General features: G+C 39.7%; 2 protein-coding genes across 5 annotated transcripts in view; one reads left to right on the top strand and one right to left on the bottom strand.

Annotated features, from left to right (window-relative positions):
- atp10d (ATPase phospholipid transporting 10D) overlaps positions 1-12,208 on the bottom strand; it is a 51,359-nt gene extending 39,151 nt beyond the window's left edge. For 3 of the 4 annotated variants that reach the window (XM_068339591.1, XM_068339592.1, XM_068339593.1), the window contains exons 1-3: positions 11,729-12,208; positions 6,252-6,589; positions 5,464-5,658 (exon numbers count right to left, since the gene is read on the bottom strand). In XM_068339591.1, coding sequence (XP_068195692.1) covers positions 5,464-5,658; positions 6,252-6,538 — 482 coding nt within the window. In that variant the 5' untranslated portion in view covers positions 6,539-6,589; positions 11,729-12,208. The remainder of the gene's footprint in view (positions 1-5,463; positions 5,659-6,251; positions 6,590-11,728) is intronic. The other variant, XM_068339594.1, reaches the window with a different exon arrangement.
- A 41-nt stretch (positions 12,209-12,249) lies between these two features.
- Positions 12,250-24,791, top strand: commd8 (COMM domain containing 8). The gene is made up of 5 exons (XM_068339596.1): positions 12,250-12,334; positions 17,114-17,269; positions 18,246-18,398; positions 19,549-19,704; positions 24,605-24,791. The coding sequence occupies exons 1-5, from the start codon at positions 12,290-12,292 to the stop codon at positions 24,623-24,625; spliced, it is 531 nt and encodes a 176-aa protein (XP_068195697.1). The 5' UTR covers positions 12,250-12,289; the 3' UTR covers positions 24,626-24,791.
- Positions 24,792-25,312: the final 521 nt, after the last annotated feature.

Raw genomic sequence — 25,312 nt, 5'->3', positions numbered from 1 at the left:
ATGTCAGCGCAATGCTGAGTTTCATCTCCCCTGGCCACAGCATGTGCGTAATTCCCAGCTTGATTTTGATGCCAGTGATGATCACATCATTTATACGAATGCTTTGTTCCAAATCATCCATTCATGTTGTCCCTGTTCTAAGACAACAATTCGTCGGTCTTTTTCATCTCCTGTATGTCTTTCTGCATTTTTTTCATTTCTCCTTCTTGTCTTCCATGGCGTCTAGCACCGGTTTTAGCTTTTCTTCCAACTCTATATCAAAGTCACTCCTTAACTTATCAAAGTTGCTCTTTAACTCACTCTTTAACTCTTTCATAGAAGAGACCATCTGGTCTAGAGTTTCCTTCATATTTTTGTTCCCATCCTCCTCCAATTTTCCGCTTTCCCTCGTCATTTTGCAGACAATCAGTGAGAGTCAGTGTAGGTATGAGTTAGAGAGATAGGGACAACAGGAGACAGAAGATAGACGTCCGCTCCTGTTGAGAGCCAGAAGTGGAAGTAGTAAAAACAGTACAGAACCAGTACAGAACTGAAGAAGTCTCTTGGAAGAGAAACGAAACGTCTTCAAGAACTTTCTTAACGTCCAGTGGATTGACTTAAACAGCTTTGGATAGCAATGCCCTGGACACCTGAGAACCTACACACACATACAGAACCAGTGAATTAGGCTCTGCAGTTAATTATTCTAGATATGTGGTACCTAGAGTCTTCCATCTCTACAGGTGAGGTGTGACAATTGGACCCAAACACAAAGCGACCATATTCGTTTCACTATGACAGATGCTGATAAATGCTTGACATGAAGCCTTTAATAGGGACTACTGAAGACATCAAATATACCCATATGATTAAAAAAACAACTTATAAATAATTATACAGTAGTGTCAAACCTTGAAAGAGAATGAAGGGAAGAAAAAGGGAAATTTGTTATCATTGATGGAATGAACTAACTGTTGTTGTGTGTCCTGAACCCTGAATGTGTCCAAATCTTGTGTCGTGAGAATATTTTCTAATGTCAAAACCGGTTGGATGATATTTCGTGAACAACGACTATGGATGGTGTCTTGACACAAATGCTGATGTTGACAAAAATCATGTTGCCTAAATGTGTTTGTAACTGGCAGCTGTGTAAAAGATATCCTGTATGACATTATGACATGAATGAAGAAACTGGTGGGAAAATGATGATTCTGGTCCAGATGGTGTTTTATGATTCAACAGTTACATGTTATCATAAATAATGCAAATAGAACATGAGAAGCATATTGTAGTAGTAGTTAAAAGATGAACTTGAGTGGCTGTGCTGACATTGAGACCGATTATAACCTTGCTACATATGCAACATACATTTAACAACTGCTGTGTCTGCGGCAGGCAGCTCCCTATCAATAACTGGACTACAGATGTTCAGGAGAATTTTGCTCACTCTTCGGTTCCTGGAAACATTCATATCATTGCTGTATGGTCTTTTGCATTAGTTTTTCGTTGTATTCGTCGGTTGTCAACACATTCCCATCACCTTTAGTTAAGGGAGAGGGTCACAATTGTTATTCTCTGAAGCCTCAAACAAGAACTTCATGTGCAAGGGGTAAATAGAGAGAATTTTATTTTTTAAAGTAACTGTTCCTTTAAGATTCTTTGCCAGAAATATTGATGCAATCAGTGGTTAATTATTACACAGTCCAGTTCAACAGCATTTCCAGGCAGTGACGAAATACAGCAGTCCAGAATTGCTGTAACTGCAGAGAAACGTCTTCTAAAATAACTTACTGCCTATCTAATTACCTCAAAATATTTTGAGGGAAATATCTGTACAGTATTTCCTTAAAATATAAGGTATCCATAATACCTTCATGCAGTTATCCTTTGTCAATTTTGAGGATGATGACGATGAAAAGGGTGACAAGATCAGTGAAAGGTGGAAGAAGCACTTTCTTCTAACTATTGTAAAATTACATAATTTATCTAGATGACAAATATTAACTGTTGTTTGAACCTGACATTAATAGCATGCAAGCTTCTTTTTGGTGTTCTGATTATCTGAAATGTTGAGCTTATTTGCTTGGTTTTTATGTTTTATCATACAGTTCCTGATGGATGAAACATGAAGTTCAAAGTTCGTGTTTACTTTTACATGCTTATTACCCTTTATTACCCCTGTACCCACGACTGAACAAAATTTGCATGATGACATGGATACTTCAATTAAAATGAGTTCAAAAGTTTTAGTCTATGACATTTTTGCAGGATTTTAAACATTTAACCAGATATACTGAGCAAGCATTTTGGGGGAGAAATAAGACAAAATAAAACATATTAATGTACTATGGAAAGAACTTTCCAGTTTCCTTCAAAAATGTGACTTGTAACTACATCATCTTCTCTTTGATTATAACACAAGACATGGCAGACAATCCACTGAAAAAGGCGCAGTGACTGACTGACCCGTGACCCGCTGCGGCAGATGTAGCGGTGGTAATCTGAAGATGACTGACTGACCACTTCAAGCTAGAGAAACTCAAACAAGAGCACACTCAACTGTACACTATTAGTCATGTGCTTGAGGTCATATGCCAACCTAAATTCCAGGTGTTACTTGTCACATGTAGCAGAATGACATTAAAAATAAATGATTTAACCTACCTTCTGTAAACATGGCACAGACGACTGTTTGTCAACTGATCTGACTTATACCTGCGGTAGTCTTCCCAAATATCCTTTATGGCAGTCAATGTCAGCACCAGTGTGATGGGAATCACAGAAATCTCTGGCTGGAAGGCCTCCACCACAGGGACAAAATTGAGAGAGGCAAGGAAGATGAAGTAGACATTGGCAAAACGATGAAGTTGTTCAAAAAGATTCTTTGGCAGGAAGGAAAGGACAGAGTACTTTGTTGTCTGAATGCTGTTGTCTTTATATAAGTGAAGGAGTTGCCTCAAGTCTTCGTCAAATGTGGAGGAAGGTACCACAGTCCTCTTCTTCAGCCGTAGCTCGCAGTTAGTATGAAAACGAAAGGCACATTCAAAGCTCTTCATGGTTGGTTTTACCTACCAGCAAATGTTTTCCAGCTATTAATTTTCCTCTGCATACATCCCTTACATTTTAAGTTACCGTTGTGAAATGGAAACTCTCCCTCTCTACGTCAACTAGAGCCATAGAAATAAGAGGCAAGGTGGGAGCAGGAAAAATGAGTCCTCGTCTGAAGGGATCCTGTGGTGTATGCAAACTCAAGGTTCAAGTTTTACAGCTACCTCCGCTATCGGACGAAGGAGCAGAATAATGCTGTTATTGATTTACATTTTCAGTCTTTCAGAACGATGCAGATACTCAAATACTCAAACACAGCCCTGAACTTCGCCTCAAGTTAACCCAGTTTGAGAGAGGTTTGGGGCAACTTCTCAACTCAATGCAAAGGGGAGACAGTGCATGTGATTAAGTACCTGACAGAAGGTATTATGTTAACCCTTTGTGTTCAATGGACCTGCTGGAACATTTTATCCATTTCTATCAATACTTTGTAATAGTCTTGAGTAAAAAGTGCCTTAGAAATCACAAGAATCTGTAGACTTTCAGTCTGATGAAGTTGTGCGTTTCTGTGAGATTAGTTTATTAATTACTTTCTGCTTGTTAGTGTCAGTATTTATGCACAAAAGTATCATGAAGTTCCCGATGAAATAATTTTACTCCTCCTAAATCATATTTCCTTTATTATTTGGTTAAAGTGTCAGAAACCACTTCAACTTTAAAAGCAATATTACAAAATGTTTCCCTTTTCCTCCCTACGTTTTTCACGCTCCTGTGTAGGGTAGTACAGTCAACCCTCGGTTTTCGAACATAATCCATTCCAGAAGGCTGTTCAAAAAGCAAATTGTTCGAAATCCGAAACTATTTTTCCCATTATAATTAATGTAAATAATTTCAATACGTTCCAAGTCTAAAAAACAACTTTTTCTAAGTTGTTTTTTTTAAACTATTTTACACAATAAACTGCACTGTATACTGTTCACCATAAATGAAAAGGGGTAGAAATGGACTGTGATTTATTTTAATAAAAGATATCCTATCGAACTTTGAACACAAATGCGCTACGGAGGAAGCATGCTGGGCAGTTCGCTCGGCTCCCAAGTGAGTCGCGTTCAGGTACGCTCGGCTTCTTTCGGTTTACACCATAAACTGCACTGTATAATGTTTACCATAAATAAAAAAGGGTAGAAATAGACACTGTTTATTTTAATAAAAGATATCTGTTGAACTTTGAACACGAATGCGCTACGGAGGAAGCATCCTGGGCATTCGAGTTCGCTCGGCTCCCGAGTGAGTCACGTTCAGGTACGCTCGGCTTCTTTCGGCTTGGTCGAGAGCCGAATTTTTGGTCAAGTTCAGAGAGGTAAAATTCTCGGATTTTCTGGTCGAAAACCGATTTGGTTGAGAACAGAAGCGTTCGAAAACTGAGGTTTGGCTGTATGTCCATTTCTCTGTTTCTTTAGGTGATTGGGTTGCAGTGGTCATTTAGCCCTTCAGATGGCTTTTCAAACAATGTTTTAAGATGTGAATGCAGATATAGAGGACAGTGAAAAACCCAGATTGCTTTGCAAACAGAGGCATTGTAAATAACAGGTGTCTTCCATCTTTGTAAAAGAAGTGTATACTATGTTTACATTTATATCTTTGCCAATAACCCTGAAAAATATCAAACATTCATATGAAAATCTGATTAATGTAGATGTAAGTTAAGTATGTAACCAGATTGTTCTACTGCACACTTCAGAGAGATCCATATTTACTTTTATTTATCCTAACCTTGCAATTTGGACAATAAAATACATTATTATTTTGTTCTGTCGTACAAATTAACTCAGATTTGTCACTAGTTAGTAATTCTAGCAGCCACAGACAGTCGTGTAGGGCAATACTTTAATGCTTTAAAAGGACATTTGAAAAACATCTCGTCTGATTTGGAGCAGAAAATAAATCCGCATCCAAACTTTTGTGGAGGGAAGTGACCTAACTTTTGGATTTGTTTGGCAGTGTTTACATGTTTATGTTAATTAGTTTTTCTAATGTAAATGATCTACTGATGATGTGATGATTGGTGTCCCATTTCGATAAAACCCCTGTAACTGTGTAATGACCTGCATGTCAGAAAGTGAAGGGCACTCAAAAATGAGAGATACACTGTAGGTCAACTGGAGAGAAAAGTGGTGGTGTCGTTGTCTGCCCACTGATCCATTCCTGCAATATGACAACCCATGGAGATCTCAGACTTCCAGGACCCTCTAAGATTCTTTTCTCTCACAGACGGCTATAGGCCACGACCGCGAAAAACTTCATGCAACAAAACAAGTTTCTTACCATCCATTACTAACCTCATCAGCAAAATCCCTGTGGCCTGAGATTTGTACCTAATGTTGGCTTTCCTAAATGCAGGATCAGGATATCGTAAGTTAATACGGGTTCACTCACCCACAAAACACTTGGACCGTATTGTTGTTGACCTTCTTGTCAAACAAGTAGCGTCTGTAGTCTTCTAGGGCATCCTTGACAGCAATAACAGTGAGAACCACGAGCAATGGTATCATGGTAATTTCCTTCTGAAAAGCTCCAACAACTGGCACCCAGTTTAGTAATGCCAGGAACAGGAAGTAAAGGTTGGCAGCCCTGCAAAGTAAGACCCAAAACAAAAAAATTACTATTTAGGAACTCCAAACATACCAAGAGCTTGTAGAAACACAACTCAGTGCAACCAGACTGTCAATATGTGCCTGACTTGTGGTTATGTAGCTCTTTCCATAAAAGAATGTCACTAAGAACCTTCAATAGTATAGAAAAACTCATTTCACTTTTTGCCACATAAAACACATTTATTTTGTTCTATACCATATTTGATAGCATAGAGGATGAGATACATACCTATACTGTACATTGTAATGACGACAGATTACAAAAAGGCCAATAAACATGTTAAAAAGCATTTATAATACACCCCCTATAAGGTGCACGGCCTGGACAAGTGGTCAGGTCATGTGACAAAATATTAATGAAAAGCTGTCATTGATGAGTAGTACTGGAAAATGTGCTCAGCTGCAGCAAAAATGAAAGTGTGCAAGTCTGAATGTAAGTCAATGCATCAAGATCATAGAGAGGAGTAAAATACCAAAGTGTACTGTAAAGTCAACAAAGCAAATGACTTTAAAATGACTTTCTTTAAAATACTCATTCTTTTGTGCTACTTCATCAATTAGAAACCCAACCTGTGGAACTGCTGGAACAAGTTCATGGGGATGAAAGTCAACAAGCTGTACTTGGTGGTGCGGATCGCATTGTCTTTAAAGGTTTTGGAGATGGCCTCATACTCCTCTTGGTGAGGACCGTGGTGAGCCAAAACCATTCTCTGCTTCCCAGGGGCTTTCTGTGGGGAGTTGTGAGCCTCAAACGGGCTTTTGTTTGGGAAGCCATCGGGGGCAGAGTACCAGCCTCTCCTCGAGTCTCCGTCCAGCAGCTGCTGGCAGCGGTGCTGCACCCAGTGGAGCCTCTCCATCTACACAGAGGGACCCCAGACAAGCTGTGAAGGATCACAACATGGTCATCCCTGGGGAGAGAGGGAGAATTTTTGAATAGCAGTTGTTACTGAAAAAAGTCCTCACTCTAAAGAGAGAAAACCCCTCCTTGGACAACAGCAATGAATTTTTTCACAACGTCCTGTGACATGCCTAACCTTCTAATCATTACTTTCAACACATAACTGAGATAATCACTGAACATTGACAAAAGTTGAAGTCACTGCACTACTTTCTCCACTGAAACATCACAGGACATTCAGAAGAACCTCGAGGTACAAGTTTAATCTGTTCTGTGACTGAATCGTAAGTCAAACAACCTTTAACCATTTAAAATAACTAAAATCATTTTAATCCATTCCAGTCTTGTAAAAGAGTACCAAAGTCCATAAATTATGACAAAAACATTTTTATCAAACAAAAAAAATGCAGACTTTACCTGTGTATAATGAATTATATATAAGTTGAAAAGAAATCCAGAAGTTACGAGAACACATGAGCTACATCTTTACTCCACAAACAAGAATGAGGTCCTGTCTCAGCTGATGTTGTATCCATGATACAACATCAGTGTGAGGTAGAGAGAGCCTTATGTCTTGTATCGAATAGTTGTCACTTTCCCACATGTTGAACCTGGATCATTCTGTCTTGTTTTCTGTCAGCTAGGATCTGCCTATTCGGAAAGTGTTTTCAGTGTGGCTTTGGGGCACTTCTGCATTCTGCTCCAGTGTTATATTTGAACACACTGAAGACATGATGGTAAGGCCATTCTAATACTACGGAGAAAGTAACAGTATGGATAAGAATGTCTGAGTGAAAAGAGCTTTCTCCTCTCCAATGAAGCCTGTGGGTATTTTAGTGATACATTATATTAGCTCATTGTCAGTGCTGAACATTGGCAATGCCCCCTTGCAGCGCGATCTATCAAGAAATTATTTCTTACTTTTAGCTTAAGTAAACATAACTGAAGATGGTGAAACATGTTCAAGCTTTTCAAACAGGTTCAGTTGATTTCAATCTGTAAATACCTTACACTACCTGATAATCTGTGCTAAACATCAGCAAAGACAAAACAGCAAACTAGTTTTCTACTCTGTTGGGAGGGTTGACAATCAGGATAAAATATGGCCAGTTCTCTGGTAGTGTCAGCTTAAAGGACCATCAAATTTACATCAGTCTTGAATTCTAATAGAAATGTGTTGCTGTGTTCCTTCCCATCTTTAGAGCATTATGATGACCTTCTCCAAAAAGTTAACAACATGAACCAAATTCTAAATATTAAACTCATATCTGAAGCAATGGAAACACAACACAACACGGTCCCTATGTCCAACGCGATGAATTAGGTGAAGACACAAGGGAGCCAACAGGGAACCATTCAGGACACTACCACGATGGCGCAGGACACAAAGTGGAGTAAAACACAAGACCCAATGTATGCATTTGACCTTGCAATTTGCATGCAGTGCCAGGCAAAGGGTGTTACTGGAAGACACAACTGTCATGAGTCACACATCACCTCAGCTCCTCTCATCCAGTCTCAAAGAGTTTCTCAAGATGTAATCTTCAAGGCTTGCTGTCATGCTGAAATACTGTTTGAAAGCATAACAATCAACACAAGAACTACTCTTACAGTATGTTGGTTTGTTCAGTCTCAACCCTACACTGAAGTCCAGTTAACTTTCACTCTTCAAGGATTACATTTACAGTAGTGAACACCCACTCAACATTTGAAATTCAACTAAAACCATAGATTGTTTGCCTCTCTAGTCCCTACTCCCTCAACAACTATATTGACTCTTTTCATAATGATCTGAGACATGCCTAACCGGCTAATGATTATTCTAAGCACATAAGAGAGATTATTACTCAACATTGATAAAAGCTATCAATTACTTCCTCTGAGAACAGCACAGGACATATGGAATACAAGGCTTTGAGCAAAAATAACAGGAGTTGGGGAACTTTTTCAAAACCAGCTGTGGCAGCCAGCTGTGGCAGCTCTGTACAAGAGTAGTGTTTGTCTATCTATGTGCGTCACTGCAATAAACCAGTGACTTATCCAGGGTGTACCCTTCCTTCCTCCAAATGTCAGCTGGGATAGGTAGTATCTTGTGACCCCGGTTTGGATAAACGGCTGAAGACTAGCTGATTCTGATCATCTCATCTTCAAGAAATTGAATGAATGCAAACACAGCAACTTTCAAATGTATGTAGAACTATTCTGATTCAAGCACTCTACATCAACCTGCTGTTTACCACTATAAACTGTAGCAAACATATTCTCTCTCTTTTTGGTAGTGCAAAAGTGTATTACATCTGTATGTTTGAACTTCAAAAACTGAAAAGTTTGCAGTGGTGTTTACATTGTTTATGTTAAATGTTGGACCTGAATCATCATCCAGACTGACGATTTAGAAGGATAAACACAAACAGCAGCAGAGAACTAAACTGCTATGCTGCTGGCATGAAGGAAAGTAAACCTGCTTTATCTCTGCACAGCATCACATGAACACTGCATTTGTACAGTTGAACCTACAGGAGTCGTACCTGAAAATTCCTTCTGAAAACTGATTTTGCTGAGAATACTGTATATGTAACAGACAAATGAAGTGAACCTGACGAAGTCCAAACTCTCCTGCTGTTCTTGAGATAGGGAAGTGAAAGTAGAGTAGAAGTTGCTAGTCTGTCCAGAATAAAGCACTACACAACAAAATGATGTCCATACTTCAACAATGCTTTTTTAATACCTAATTCACTCAGTGGGACAACTGGCAGTCCTTCTTTCTGCAGAACCCTTATGGCCTTGCCTTCTGCTTAGTTGTTGCTGCTCAAAGCCACTTTCGTGTATGAGCAAACACACAAGCTTGACTTGTTTCAGTGTGGGAAAAAAGATTCACAAACATAAACTGGTCTAAACACTGAAATTAAGTTGTTGTGTTACCTGTTTACCACTGAGATATATGTGCAGAATGTCTGGGGCTTCGTTTTCCAAGTGGGACGCTGCTTCATCTTTCAATGAAGAAATATTTAAAGAATTCAGCAGTACAGAATTGATGAGGAATATGATTGGAGGATGTTTGGTTCACGTTTCAGAATCTGTCCTTAAAACCACAGCAAATCTACAGCAAATTTTCCACTGGCATTACACAGCATGTACTGTAATTCTCTGTTGTGAGATCACAACACCTTTTTCATGTGCATTCAACACAGACAAAGTATGTGAGCTCTCTGTTTTGAAGAAAGATCTGGAAGAGCTTGAAAAATATGAAATATGAAACACACCAGGTCCAGACGCATTTTTAACCCCACAAACCCTAACATCTAAAATCCACAGGTTACCTATTCAAAAATATCTTACAGCTCAGGGAATATTTCAGTATCAATTTGGAATACTCTGAAATGTCTATGAGATTATAAAAGCAAAATTTCTTGCACGGGTGTAATTACATTATCAAAGTTCAGTTTTTGTACTTAAACATCTATACCAAGGTCCAGCTCAAAGTTTTGTTATTCAGTGTCATGAAACCGCTTCTAAATAATACACCATATTTCTAGTAATATGATTTTACTGAAATATTACTGCAACTTGCTTTTAATTGTACCTTACTTGTAATTTACTGTAAATACTTAGAATTTCCCCACTGTGGGACTAATAAAGGACTGTCCTATCCCTTCATCATCCAGAACAACAGATTCTTTGAAAACTAATGTTCACATGTTGATGTTGAATATTGATGTTCATAAATATCAATATTGACATTGTCATAACCTTTGGGAAATGGATAGATGACACTTGCATCGTAGTATTAAAGCATTACGTCATCCATAGGCTGGTTTTTAGTGCAATAAAATCTGAATTTGGAGAAAGCTGTCAATATGTTTATCAATCAATCTCTGAAGTCTAACAGCCACCATGTGAATGTTTCCAATCCAATCCAATCTTTATTTGTTAAGCATCATGTATGTGAACAAAAGGCGGTGTATTGTTAGTACAGTGTGTGTGTGTGTGTGTATATATATATATATATATATATATATATATATATATATATATATATATATATACAATAACTAAGAATGCAGAAGGAATCTAAGAAGACAAAAACAAAAATCAAATTGGTTGGGTAATAGGTTTGGATCTGTTTTGTTTCATGTTCTAATGTAAAAATCTAAGGTAGAATTTTTTTTTCAGTACACTCAAATGCAGGTGTGTTCTGTGTTTGTTAAAAAGTATTTGAGCTGACATTTGCTGTAATGCTCTGACCTGCCTTAAAATATGCCGCATATTAATATGATACTCACTACAATTCTACTTGTACAATGCCTCGTTTTGAGGCATTGTACAAGTAGAATTGTAGTGAGGTTTTCTCTTTGTACCACAATACTTATTGCATCTTTTCAAAATTAATAGTCCTACAGTGTTAAAGCACAACAAAAGAAGTCTTTTAGAGGAATAGTTGCAGGAAACACACAAGGTTTTCTAGATCATAGATAAGTAGCCAGTGCTATCTGTTCTCAAGATCTATCTATATATCAGGTTTTATTTATTAACATAATGTTCCTGTATATATTTAAAAAAAAATTGCTAAATAACAACACTTTACCTCACTATGACTACAGAACCTCTACACTTAAGGTTTCCTGCAAGTTTATTTTTGCCTTTGTTGTCGATAAATATGCAATATATAGATGAATGCCGCTCCACCCGTCAGTTTCAACCACATGCTTGACATCACATCATATGTCCTCTAATCTGGGATTAAAACACACACCAGTTTACATTTAATATGGCATCAAAACAGAATTTGATGCAATCCACTTTCCCTCAACTGGATTTATAACCTGTTGTAGAACTGCAGCGTTTCGGCCAACCCCACCTGTTTGTCCAACTTATCGTATTGATAAATGTAAGATTGACTCCGTGACGTGAGACCTGAAGCCAACGTCACGGTGACAGATGATCATCAGCTTCTTCTGACGGATTCTACAAGGATGATGTTTTAAAACCTCCATCGGATCAATACACAGTGAAAGCTTCGATCACACATAGCGTGCAGTACTGTCACCTGACACAGGCCCATGGTGTGCTGTGGATCTCTCTCCGTGATGTTCAATCGCAAAAAATGAATGAGCAAACCTGCGGTCATCGCCGTGACGGATCCACGTACCTGTCCGATCCGTTCAGCAAACTCCGTTCGATCACATCCCCGTTTGGACAACGAGGTGTTCACACGTCCGCGCAGAACGCAGAGCAGGATGACTGACGCAGGGACCAGCTCCCCAGCCGAGACCTTCCGTCTTCTTTTGTTGTTTTTTCGAAGAGTGACGCCTCTCAGCGCCCATTGAGTGGATTTAAATCTTACATCTTTCTTTATGTGACCAGTACTATATGAATAGTTTAATGACAGCTGACATAAAATAAAGATGATTAAATATTAATATTGCATTCGGCGTGTTTCCCTGGTAACCATCAAGGTCAGGCGTGTGCGTGGAACCTGAAGTAGTTCAGCAGTGTTGCGTGTGAGTCTCCATAATAACGACCAGGTTACGGCTGTCACGGTCTGTTCACAGCATCAAGTTTCACTATCGCCGAATAACATGAAGGGCCGGTTCTCCCATTGCGTTCCTCCGAGCAGCGGGGACTATAGCGTTTCTCCGGTCACGTGAACGCAGTGACGTCGCCCACGTGACTCACATCAGCTGACCAGTGGGCGGGACCAGTGGGAAAGATGGCGGCGTTGCTTAGCAGACTTTCCGTTTTAGACTGCCGAAAAGTAAGTACCGACCTCTGAATTCACTTCCAGCCACACTGGTTCAGTTTTCCGAACGTGGAGTAGAGACAGCAGGTGGACGTGGGTTGGAGTTCTCGCTGGAAGCTCTGCGAAGTGTTTCATTGTTCAGATATTCAGCGGTACTGATTGTGGTTGAGTCGCAGTCCACGATTAATAAAGTATCTATCTATCTATCTATCTATCATTTATTTTTAATGGTGGAGGAAGATTTAGAAAGGTGGCGACACGCGTTCGAGTAGAGAAGAAGTAAGATTAGCTAAAGTAAGACAAAATATTTTGAGTATAAATGAGAGGAGTGGAGCAGGAAGAGTGAAGCTACAGGGAGAAAAACGAAAGGAGGTGGACTTAGATAATTTGGGTCGGTCTCGATCAGGGATCGAGAACACGTGGCTCGCCAGGAAGATTGCGTCTTGCTCGCAGATAAAATATAAAACATTCTTGCTTGTTTTAATCTATACAACATTTTTTTAGCTACTCCCCTCCTGTGCAGGGCTTCAGTTGGCTGCAGGAGCGATTGTCCATTATTATAATTGCATGATAATAGCCTACTTTGCCCGCTGCTGCGTAAACAGGTAAAGGCCCCCTTTTGAATCAGTCTGCCCTTCAACGAAGAAGATGTCGAAGAGAAAAAGACATTTGGAATATCGTTCCTTTCAGGAAGAATGGACCGAAGAATTTGCCTTTGTGGAGCGAACGGGTTCTGCCGTGTGTCTAATATGCCATGACAAAATTGCATCGATGAAACGGTCGAATGTAAAGCGGCACTTTGACACGCGTCATAATGCCTTTGCATTGAAATACCCTGCAGGAGAAAGGAGAAAGAAAGCGTGCCAAGAGCTACGCAGCAAAGTGGAAGCTAGCCAGCAGCAACTCCGTGTACATAACCGGCCAGGAGACTGTAATTCCGCTAGCTTTGCTGGATCTTTAGCAATAGTGAGAAACGGAAAACCATTCACAGACGGTGAGTATGCTAAAATGTTCATGCTGGATGTAGCCAGTGAACTTTTTGATGATCTTCCGAACAAAGACAAGATAATCAAACGGATACAAGACATGCCTCTGTCGGCAAGAACTGTTCGTGATCGTATCATCATGATGGCAAACCAAGTGGAAGAAATGCAAATGAAGGACATAAATGCAGCACCGTTCTTTTCCCTGGCTTTGGTTGAGTCAGCAGACTTAGGCCATTTGTCGCAAATTAGTGTGATTGCAAGATATGCTGCTGGTGACACACTGCACGAAGAAAGTCTTGCTCTTCTGCCAATACAAGTGTCCGCAAGAGGCGAGGATTTATTCAAGTCTTTCATGGAGTTTGTTCAAAAAAAAAATCTGCCAATAGGTAAACTTCTCTCAGTGTGTTCTGATGGTGTTCCTTCTATGATGGGGGAAAACAAAGGATTTGTGGCGCTTCTCCATGAACATGAAAATAGACCCATCCTAAGTTTCCATTGCATTCTACACCAGGAGGCACTTAATGCACAGATGTGTGATGGGGAGCTTGGCAAAGTAATGTCACTGGTCATTCGTGTGATCAACTTTATTGCTGCCCAAACCTTCAATGAACACCAGTTCAAAACACTGCTGGATGAAGTTGGACATAACTATCACAGTCTGTTTTTGCGCAGCAATGTGCATTGGCTGTCACGAGGGAAGGTTCTTAGCTGTTTTGGGGCTTGCCTGAACGAAACTCGGACTTTCCTTGAAATGAAAGGCATTGAGCATCCTGAGCTAGCCGAAACGGAGTGGCTCCTTAAGTTTTACTATCTGGTGGATATGACTGAACATTTGAACCAGTTCAACGTGAAAATGCAAGGCATTGGAAATACAGTGTTATCATTTCAACAAGCCGTGTTTGCTTTTGAAAACAAGCTGGAGCTCTTAAACATGGATCTTGAAACAGGTCGTTTACTACATTTTGAAAAACTGAGACTATTTATAGAATACGCAGTGAGTGAGCCCACTCAAAACTTGGATTTCCACCAGCTAGCTAGCTTCACATCCAGTCTGCTAAAGTCATTCAAAGCACACTTTGGAGAATTTCATGAGCACACTCGTCTTTTTAAGTTCATCACCCATCCAAACGAGTGTTCTCTGAACACAGCCGACCTGAGTTACATTCCTGGTGTCTCCGTCAGAGATTTTGAATTGGAAGTGGCTGACCTGAAGGCATCAGACATGTGGGTGAATAAGTTCAAGTCACTGAATGAAGATTTGGAAAAAATCACACGACAGAAAGCAGAGTTAGCGAGCAAGAACATGTGGACAGAAATTAAAAAACTTCATCCCGAAGACCAGCTGATAATCAAAACGTGGAACGCACTTCCTGTCACATACCACACACTGCAGCGTGTGAGCATTGCTGTGTTGACCATTTTTGGATCTAGGTATGCATGTGAGCAGTCATTCTCACATCTTGAAAACATTAAGTCCGACCTACGATCACGTTTAACGGATGAAAGCCTCAATGCTTGCATGAAGCTTAAACTCACCAAGTACCAACCAGACTACAAAGCCATCGGCAAATCCATGCAGCACCAGAAATCACATTAACGGTGAGTATTATAACAACATTACTTAAACTAATAAATTCAGAGGCTTATTATACTCCCATAAAGTTGAATTAAGCTTAAACTAGATAGATAGATACTTGTATGGCTCGCATTGAAATACATTTCCAAATATTTTGCTTTCATGGCTCTCTGATTCAAAAAGGTTCCCAACCCCTGTCTAGAGCAACAGTGAGTGTGGTAAGGAGTTGAAAAAACAGATCCTAGCAGACTGGAACAGGTGGAAGAAAGAGTCTGATGGGACAGAAGAGTTTCTGCTAGAATGAAGGGCAAAGATTATAAGAAAGTGGTGAGGACAGCAATGATGGACGGATTAGAGACAGTGGAGAGGACAGCCACGATGGATGGATTAGAGACTGTGATGAGGACACCCATGAGTGGGTGGGTCTCCTTACCCTGTGCCCCTTGGGCCTGTCCTGGGCGCCCTGGTGGTGGCAGCCGCTGCCTCCTGTTGGTCTCTGGGTCTACGCGGTTCTCGGCGCCCCTGGATGCTGCTGGTTGGGGGGTACTCGGCTAGAGTGGCCATGCTGGGTTCTAGTAGCCTCTCTGGGCGTTAGATTCAATCACACATGCATGTTCGTTCAGGGCTTACCAGCTTCTGTCGAGTCCAATTGAGAACCGTTTGGTCCCGTCAGAATGTGATGAGTCTCTTCGGACATCACAATATCATGCCCTCTATCTTCCTTCTGCACTGTTCCTCTGGTGGCCTATCTATACTTTCAGGACCTCCACTAATCTGGTGTTTTAGAAAATTGGTATTAAGGTATCAGTTGTTAGATATAATTAAACAGCTCAAACCTCTTTCACTCCATCAACACTGCCTGTCTATCCACTACTTTGTTTGTGTTTTTTCTCCCTGTCTCCTTTTGCTTCCCCCTTAACTAACAGAGGTGATGCATTTCCCTCTCTGGTTCACAATAGGAAATTCTAATAAAGGCTGCAATTTAGATCCCAGAGAGGACTGGTGATAGTCACATGCACACATTAGATTATGATTGCAAAGATTATGCTGCAAGACTACAACAAGCATTGATTTCATAAAAAATTGACCCCCATTTATGGGGTTAAACAATGAGAAAACATGCAGACAAAAAAAGGGAGGTAGGGCGACATCGAAAAGGATGACACACATTGGTACGTTTTAAAGAGACACACAGAAAAATAAGATTCCTCTGGTACTTATTCTATGATTTATCTTCAGTGCTTTCGTTTACAGATTTGTCCAGATAACTTCGTGCTCTAAACACCTAAATGGTCTTAAAATGACCATTTTGGAAATGCTTAAACCGACCTCCAAATGATGTGTGGGTTCAATAGATTTATTTCAAGAACCTTGTGAAGTCTCATATAACACCAATATTGTGAACTGAAGATATGCCTGTTTCTGTTGTAATTAAAAGTACTTAATGAGATGAGGACTTAAAATACCATCATGCAGCAGAAACTCTATTCCATTTGTCAGTTTTGTTTTCATTTATTACATCCAGCTTCAAAGCGGTGATGTATTGTAATTGACAGTGTGTGTCAGTCCGTTAGTGTGTCTGTCCGTTAGGATCTATCTATCTATCTATCTATCTATCTATCTATCTATCTATCTATCTATCTATCTATCTATCTATCTATCTATCTATCTATCTATCTATCTATCTATCTATCTATCTATCTATCTATCTATCTATCTATCTATCTATCTATCTCAGGAACTGGATAAGATAGAATGACCGGGGAGAAGGCCATTGTAAGAACATAGATCAGAGCTAGTGCTTTGATCTATGAAAGTAGGTCAGAGCACTAACTTTGATCTTTGACCTATGCAAGAAGGGCAGGGAAAAATTTGAATTCAGGAGTGTCGCGGGATGTTGCAGTCTGTGACACATTGGTTCTTGTTTGTCTTTCGTCTAGTTATCTATGCTACTTTGAGAGCCATGACAGATGTGGTTCATAGAGTTTCTTCACACAAATTAAAATATATGAAATATTAATATTGGCATGACGAATTACAGCTTAGGTTTAAAAATTATGCTAGTTAATTGACAAACAGCTTTAAAGCTATAGGATATTTCAAACAGGTTCTAAAGATAATTTGCCTTGCCAGTAAATCTATTGTTTTGGAATAATGTCCCTGGGCAAATGTCATAGAGTAGTAATGATAATAAAAAACAGGTGCCAATTCTTTGTGTTGTATGGCTTGTAGCTGTGTCACAGGGTGGTGGATGGACTCTGTGGACGGGACCCTCCTGCCAGGGGGTACTATAGCGCCACCTGGAGCCTTGAGGAGTGGCAGGAGGTGCTGACCTCCCTGACAGCCCTGTTCCGCTTGGCAGTGGAGAAGAACAGCTCCGATGAGGAGGTGAGACACAAAGGGATGTTGTAGCACTAGGTCAAGATGCTCTTGAGTTGAACTGTTTCCTGACATCCATCAGGATAACATCTGTTCATAAAACACAAAGCCTATGTTGAAGGAGATGGTGTTGAACTTTAAACTAAAGTGTTACGGCCCCTGCTGTGCCCTCATTGTTTAAATCTCTGTACATGTTTGAAGTATGTAAAGTGCAGTGTGTCACCCCAGCTTATGAGTGGCTCCAACTGAAAGGGGCGTGGATCTCGGCTTCTCGCTCCTGCAGAGTTCCACCTGCTGATTGGTGGACGGATGCTGGACGAGACCAATCATTGGAATGCAGCCAGAGCCTCAGCTTTAAAAGCCCCACGAGCGTGACAGTCGTGGCAGCTACCACTCTAGAGACAGAGCTTGCCACGTGCCTCATGGTTTTGTGTGACTTCTTCAATCGTGTGTTACTGAGGCACTTAGTTGATTAGGGTTTATATGAAGAGACGGGCCAGGGATACGTTTTTAAACTTTGACAATGCTACGGTTACAAGTAGGTAATTTATGTTAGAACACACTAGGCTTAGGGGAACTGGATCCCCCTTGTATTTATTCTTGTTTTCTTTTAGTAAATCGACCGAGTAATGGTTTGGAGTTTGAGTTTGTCTACCTTGTTCATTTGTGTATTCCTTAAAGTATTAGCTCCATAGTGAGTCTCCTTGTGTTAGATTTTTTCTTTGTTTTGAGCAGCACCCATCGGTCCGTCTTAGTTTGGTTTTTACACCTTGTTTCGTTTATTTGTCAATTAAACTGCATTGTATTAATTAATAGCTGTAGAACATCTTCAATCTGGTTTTATGTTGTGTTCCCTTTACCACCCCAAGCCAAGGGTCGTAACACAAAGTTATAACAGAGCTGGATGCTTGGCTGAGGTGCCAGCAGCAGTTAGTTGTTGCTCTAAATTCAAACCAGTTCTTTGGTCTCCTCCTTTGTTTGTTAGGTGCAGGTTGGATTGTCAGATTTGGGCAGCGACCATGCTGAGGCTGTACTGAGTGTGCTTAGAGCCCGACAAGAGGAGATACGCTGCGGTCTGTTACAAAGAACTAACCTCATCTCCTCAGCTGCTCTGCAAGACCTCGACTGGCAGCTTAAGGTAACTTCATTTATTCTTTTGGTGAAAAGTATTGGACTAAAATATGCAATGATTATCATTTTATACGTCTGCTCATTTTAGAAAAACAAAAATGGAATGCACCAAAGATTGTTGCACCTGAATGTTATGTTCAATGTACAGCATTCTCCACACAATAAGGTGCACCCGAAAGCCTTTAATTTTCTCAAAAACTGACAGTGCACCTTATAATCCAGTGCGCCTTATATACACTGTATGAAAAAAAGTTTTGAAATAGGCCATTCATTGAAGATGAGTTCTCAGCTGTGACCTCAGCCCCCGGGCTGTTGCCTAATTGGTCAGCAGCCCAAACAGAATACAGAAGTCTAAGCTTCGCCCCCTCTCCCCCCAGTTTCCTGCTGTTTCAGATGTCACCTACATTTGCGAATCAATTGTAGCATGCCAGGCACCTTTGGCTGGCAGTGACTTGGCTCTTGAAATTTGAGAAAAGGCTGCAGAGTCTTGAATGCAATCCCTTTAGCGCAGCCAAATCTAGTGGATGCATAACGCAACCACAGCCACTACAGTAGTTTCTATTCTATGCGCCTATGATGCTTTGCGCCCTATTCTGGTGACAACAGTTTTAAAATATGCTATTCATTGAAGGTGCACCTTATAATCAGATGTGTTTTATAATCCAGAGTGCCTTATAACCCAGTGCCCCTTATATATGGAAAAAAGTTTTAAAATAGGCCATTCATTGAAGGTGTGCTTTGTAGTCCAGGGCGCCTTATAGTGCAGAAAATACTGTAATCTCAAATAAACAGCATACAGACTTCATAATATCTAATTGGTATGCTTGTATAGATTCCCTCAGATCATGGTAATCCATGAAGATTGAGTATGAACCTTAAATACAAGTCCAGGCAAGGTTAGGAAGTCTGTAACGCTGTCTTGAATTGAAATAGAAAAAGAATGAGATGATTAACAAAATGCTGAAAGTCCATGTTTAGAATGATGCAGAGACAGCAAATCAATTATAGATGAACGGAAATCTACACAAACACTACTATATTTTCACCGTACCTGGTGAAAGTATAGAGGATGAGTCATGAGTGAATTTGTTACATTTAGGGCGTTTTGTCACCATGGAGTGTTATTTATAGTTGCTGTTTCCATCCTGTCCTTCTAGCTTGCTCTGTCCAGCGATAAGATCTCATCTCTCCATACTCCTCTGCTCAGTCTGTGTCTGGATGTGAGAGAGAACGGAATCCTGCGCTCTGTCACGCTAGAGATGGACAGAGAGGAGTTGAACACCCTCATCAGTTCACTTGAGGCTGCCAACAAGGTAGACAGTCAGTTCAGTTTACTAAATTACAAGCTGACATACTGAACTACTAATTATGTGTGTGTTAGAATTTGTCTTAGGGTGCTTTCACACCTCTGGTTTGGTTCATTTTGTCTGGAGGGAGGGAAAAAAATTGTGGTTCCATTAAGTTTCTGGTCTGGTCCCAGTTCACTCTCTTTTCATAAAATAAGAAAAGTTATACAGACAGGAAACCTCGCATATACAATCCACAAACAGGAAAATGTTATTTTAGAAAATCCATGTTTTAAGAGTAATATAATGAACCTAAATTCAATTGACTAGACTGGGCGTGGACAAACTATGGCGCTAGGGCTTTGTAATCCGGCCCGCCAAACTTGTTTAAACCATATAATTAATCTTATGAAAAAATTGCAGTGGTAAATTAATTTTTACAATAAGCCTTACATATGTATGCTTTGCTGCCTGTTAAAGGTCAAAACATTTTATTTAATGTTTTTTACATGTCATTTGTCAAACACCAATTCGTACTTCAAAGTGTTGAAACAGAAGGAAACAGCAATAGTAGTTGCAGCATTCTTCACAATGCATGCATCGTCTTTCAGCATGTTGGAAAAGCTCTGAGTATAAGAATGACTGTTTCTGGACTCTGGAACAAAACACAGACTGAAAATAAATCACAATAATTTGTATGAGAAATAACCTTATAATAGGAAAATACAAATATGACTGTCAGAATCTGATGTTAATGATTCACAGCCATCTACGGCCGCAGTGTAAAAACCAAACTGTACAGTGGTACCTCTACTTACAAAATTAATTGGTTCCGGAAGAAATTACGTAAGTAGAAAATTTCATAAGTAGAGACATGTTTTCCATGCAAATGCCCTAATCCGTTCCAAGCCCCCAAAAATTCCAACATGTTTTATAAAGCATAAAAATGCATCAAAACAAATACATGTTATGATTAGATTATTACACAAAAAGAGAGTTGTGCATACGTAAAAAAAAATAAAAAAAATAAAAATGATCGTCATTTACCTTTTAACTGCTGTCCTCATTGTGTTTTGACCTCTTTGGTTCATGCGCTCCTGCTTCACCATGCTGAACAACAGAGTGAATTCCAGACCTCCTTTTGTACTTCTCCAACCACCCACATAATGCCTTAAACTCCTTAAACTTCCTTTTGTTTTAATAACGTGGCGATTGTAGATGTATTACGACCATATCCTTTGGCGAGCTCAACCAAACGTATCCCTTTGTCATGCTTTTCTATGATCTCATGCTTTGTTTATACGGACAAAAAAACCTCTTTTCTTCGTCTTTTTCTCTTTTCTCCGTCACTTTCTTAGGGTCCATAGCGAATACTCAAAAAGTTACTATTGTAAGGCAAAACTATCAGAAAACCTCACGGGTTGAGGGCAGAATGACGAGGACCCTGCATAAACACCAATCTAGCTCCACACAGAGGTCCCTCTTAGCCAATGGGATAACAGGAAAATACTAGCCAATGGCAGAGCATTATGAGAATGTTGCGTTCAGGAACCTGTGGGAGCTGCGAGTATCAGCAGCTCCCACAGCTACTGTATTTTTACCTTTCGTAAGTCGAAATTTCTTTCGTAACTAGAGGCAATATTTTCCTGCTGAGAAATTTCATAAGTAGAAAATTTCATAAGTAGAGACATTTGTAAGTAGAGGTACCACTGTATGTACTTTTTGGTAAATTAAAAATAAATGAGTTTTTTTACTATTCCAAAACAATTCCTGTGTTTTTCTATAACCTTAACAACAACTTAGGGTGAGATATACCTATGCTGCAGTACAGTAGTGTAGCTTATCTTTAGAGCAGAGGTGGAGGAGGGACGAGTTCTTGTTGGTAAGCATCACAGAGATGATCGCGTTTCTTTACTGCTACCACTACCATCATGTCCGTTATGCTTTTTGCCAACATACCACAGCCACTGTCATCAACAGCACTTATTATCCGTGATAAACAAAAGTATCCAAGGTATAAACCCTAACGCTCAGAGATGCTGACAAAGACAACAACAAAAGAGGGAGACAACCGTTGGAGATGGGTGAACGCAGCAGTGCTGCTCGGTGGGTGTTGTGGCAGAAAAAGGAACTGCAGGACAGTAGTCAAATATGGCGGCACATGTTTGTTCGCATCTCTGAATGCTTGTAAGTCAGCTGTTCATACTCTTGAGAACTACCTTAATGAACAGTCCTGTGCATTTCCATGGAAAACCATTTCCATGGTTTTCCATGGATATCAGTTCACTCACAGGAGGAACGTTAAATAAGTGTCCTGTGTTAATGTGTCTGTAGAAGCAAATTAACCAAAAAAGTCAGTGAAACCCAAAATAATGAAATTGTTGGTTGTTGTTGATAACTAATACAGTGGTACCTCTACTTACGAATGTCTCTACTTATGAAATTTTCTACTTATGAAATTTCTCAGCAGGAAAATATTACCTCTAGTTACGAAAGAAATTTCGACTCACGAAAGGTAAAAATTCAGTATGTGCTGATACTCGCAGCTCCCACAGGTTCCTGAACGCAACATTCTCATAGCTGCTCTGCCATTGACTATTACCTAGTATCTTCCTGTCATCCCATTGGCTAAGAGGGACCTCTGTGTGGAGCTAGATTGGTGTTTATGCAGGGTCCTCGTCACCCGGTCCTCGACCCGTGAGGTGTTCTGGTAGTTTTGTGCAAATATACTGTATTAACTTTTTGAGTATTCGCTATGGGCCCCAAGAAAGTGACGGAGAAAAGAGGAAAAGAAAAGATGAAGAAAAGTTATTTTGTCCGTACAAACAATGCAAGAGATCATAGTAAAGCATGAGAAAGGGATGCGTTTGGTTGATCTCGCCAAAGATTATGGCCGTAATGCATCTGCAATCGCCACGTTATTAAAACAAAAGGAAGTTTAAGGAGTTTAAGGCATCGCGTGGGTGGTTGGAGAATTTCAAAAGGAGTACTGGAATTCACTCTGTTGTTCAGCATCGTGAGGTGGTAGCGCATGAACCAAAGAGGGCAAAAAACAATGACGACAGCAGTTAAAAGGTAAATGACCATCATTTTTACGTGTACAACTCTCATTTATTGTGTAATAATCTAACCGTACCATGTATTTGTTACATGTTTTGATGCATTTTTATGCTTTATAAAACATGTTGGAATTTTGGGGGGCTTTTAACGGATTAGGGCATTTGCATGAAAAACGCGTCTCTACTTACGAAATTTTCTACTTGCTTAATTTCTTCCGGAACCAATTAATTTTGTAAGTAGAGGTACCACTGTACATATACAGCATTTTCTGTACTATAGGGCACACCGAATTATAAAGCGCACCTTTAATGTTTTTTTAAATAATTTATTTCATATATAAGGTGCACCGGATTATAAGGCACATATAATAAAAAAATTGATTAAAAAAAACTAATGGCTGTAGTTGCGCTATTTGTCCACTAGGTAGAGCATTCATGACTGTGAGTACCTTTAATCAGCTGTGAACCGCAATATTGTTATGTCAATGAGGCCATTCTGAGCCTCATCGACGAAACCTGATCACTTGATCACTTTGCCATCTTATAAAGAAGTCAATACCACATGGGTTTTTTTCCTTAACTATTGACATTTACTGATAAAAGTACTACAAAATACTGTAGTTCAAAATTATCTAAAAACATAGTCAAATTTGATTTTATTTCCATAGCACCAAATCCTAACAGAAGTCATGGACCACTCAGTTTGAACAGGGCGGATTATTTCCTGATCTGAAGTTCAAAACGGATATTTAAGCTCCAACGTTCGTCTTCTTTTATTAATTAAATATTGTTTCGATCGATCAGTAGTCCAGTCGGAGGTGAGGTACAGCTATTTGCTGCTGTGTGTCCTAAACAGTTTTTTTTTAACCAGTTTTTGATGTCAGGCTGCAAATTTACTGTCGAATGCGACGCTCTTTTTTACTCATCGAACTGACTTTAACGTCGGTGTCTCACCGCCATCAATCTCACAGCACGTCGCTGCCACACAGAATACACAAGCCTAAAATGTGCCCCCACACACACACAAACTAACATGTTGTTTCAGGTATCAAATACATTTGCAAATCAATGCAGCACACCAGGTACCTTTGTCTAGCAGTGACTCTGCTCTTGAAATTTCAAAAAAGGCTGGAAGTTCAACTTTGAGGGTCTTTCATTCACCTTTATGCCAGTTTCTCCATGTGTTTCCACAGACTAATAGAATGGACCGTCACTAGATTCCAGAATACAGGACTGACACTCGGCAATGGCATTTTTTAGACCAATTAACTTTAAAGTTGGTTATTTGTGGCGCCACAGTGGTTGGGAAATACCGAGATAAGTCAGTCAAACTTAATCAATAGAATTGTTTAAAATTCACTATGTTTTGCTATGTTATCGTAGCCAGGCACTGGTGCTCTCCACAGGCTGCTCTGCCGTCTGACAGCAGTTCAGTGAGAGCTGGGACTTCGTTGTTAGGGGGCATAGTGCCTTGTGAGGGTGCCTCTTGGTGGCGGGAACGCGGCATGACTGCTGGCCAGACTGCCGGCTTTTTTTCAGCGATCTTGTTTTTCACCATTTTAATATGAATATTAATCCATATGTAAGGCGCATCGGATTATAAGGCGCACTGTGGGTTTATGGGAAAATTTTCGGCTTTTAGGTGCGCCTTATAGTATTGTCAAAAACATATACTCATTTTTCTTCCACACCTATTTATTAAATTCTTGCATATTGCATATTAAAATTAAAAACCTGATTCAAATAAAAATAATGGATAAAAAAATCTATCGTTAATTAAATTATGTCCTTCAGTGCAACAATAATAGCACAGACCTTCATAAAACTACAAGTTGTACTGCATTTTAACTTGACTATATGTCTTGCAGGTGGTGCTACAGCTGAAATAATGGAAAAGATGGCTGACTACCAATTCAAGGAAAGCCTATGAGTGCATTTAGTTTTGTGAATGTCATTTCATCTTTGCAGTGATATTATGTGTTGGATGAATTGAAATGATTATTTTATGAAACATGTCCTTTGTAATTTGTCTGTATAAATGAGCAGTACTTCTTTTGTCATGCAGTGCTTATTTTGTGAACAAGTCAGAGTAAATGTGTCTTTTTGATTCTATCATATTTAATCCAGCTAGTGACCAAGTGTCCAATCATTACTACAAACATTCAGAAGCCTATTTATATATTGTTCCATATTGGATATTTTGGTGTGCAGTTTTGACAGCGTCTACCTCCAATAAGTTAAGTCTATTTTTGTCAGCTGCGGCCAAAATCTTTGAGATTGTGTGATATTACGTGACTGAAGTCTCAGAAGTCTCATTAAAATATTACCAGATATTGAGAAATACTGTAGTGCTTCTTGGAATTCAGCCAGTAACACCAGGCAGAATGGATACATGCAACAAAGGTGAGAACTACAGATCAACATGCGTACCAAGAAGCAAATTGTGCAAAACAGGGGATCCAGCATTACTGTGCAGCATGTAAAAACGGTTTATCACTGCAGAAGAAAGCAGTATTATAGTAGTGCATCCACTGAGTTGGGAACAAGGCAATGGCCAAACTAAAAACTGTTATCCA

This window comes from Antennarius striatus, chromosome 17 (genome assembly GCF_040054535.1).
Source record: "Antennarius striatus isolate MH-2024 chromosome 17, ASM4005453v1, whole genome shotgun sequence".
Classification (NCBI taxonomy): Eukaryota; Metazoa; Chordata; class Actinopteri; order Lophiiformes; family Antennariidae; genus Antennarius; species Antennarius striatus.
This window is presented reverse-complemented; position numbering and strand designations above follow the sequence as displayed.

What these genes read in the sequence shown, in the direction of transcription:
- commd8 (XM_068339596.1), top strand. Translation starts at nt 12,290, where the DNA reads ATGGCGGCGTTGCTTAGCAGACTTTCCGTTTTAGACTGCCGAAAA. An exon ending in ACCTCGACTGGCAGCTTAAG is followed by an intron (nt 18,399 to 19,548) that starts GTAACTTCATTT and finishes CTGTCCTTCTAG; the next exon opens with CTTGCTCTGTCCAGCGATAA. An exon ending in CACTTGAGGCTGCCAACAAG is followed by an intron (nt 19,705 to 24,604) that starts GTAGACAGTCAG and finishes TATGTCTTGCAG; the next exon opens with GTGGTGCTACAGCTGAAATA.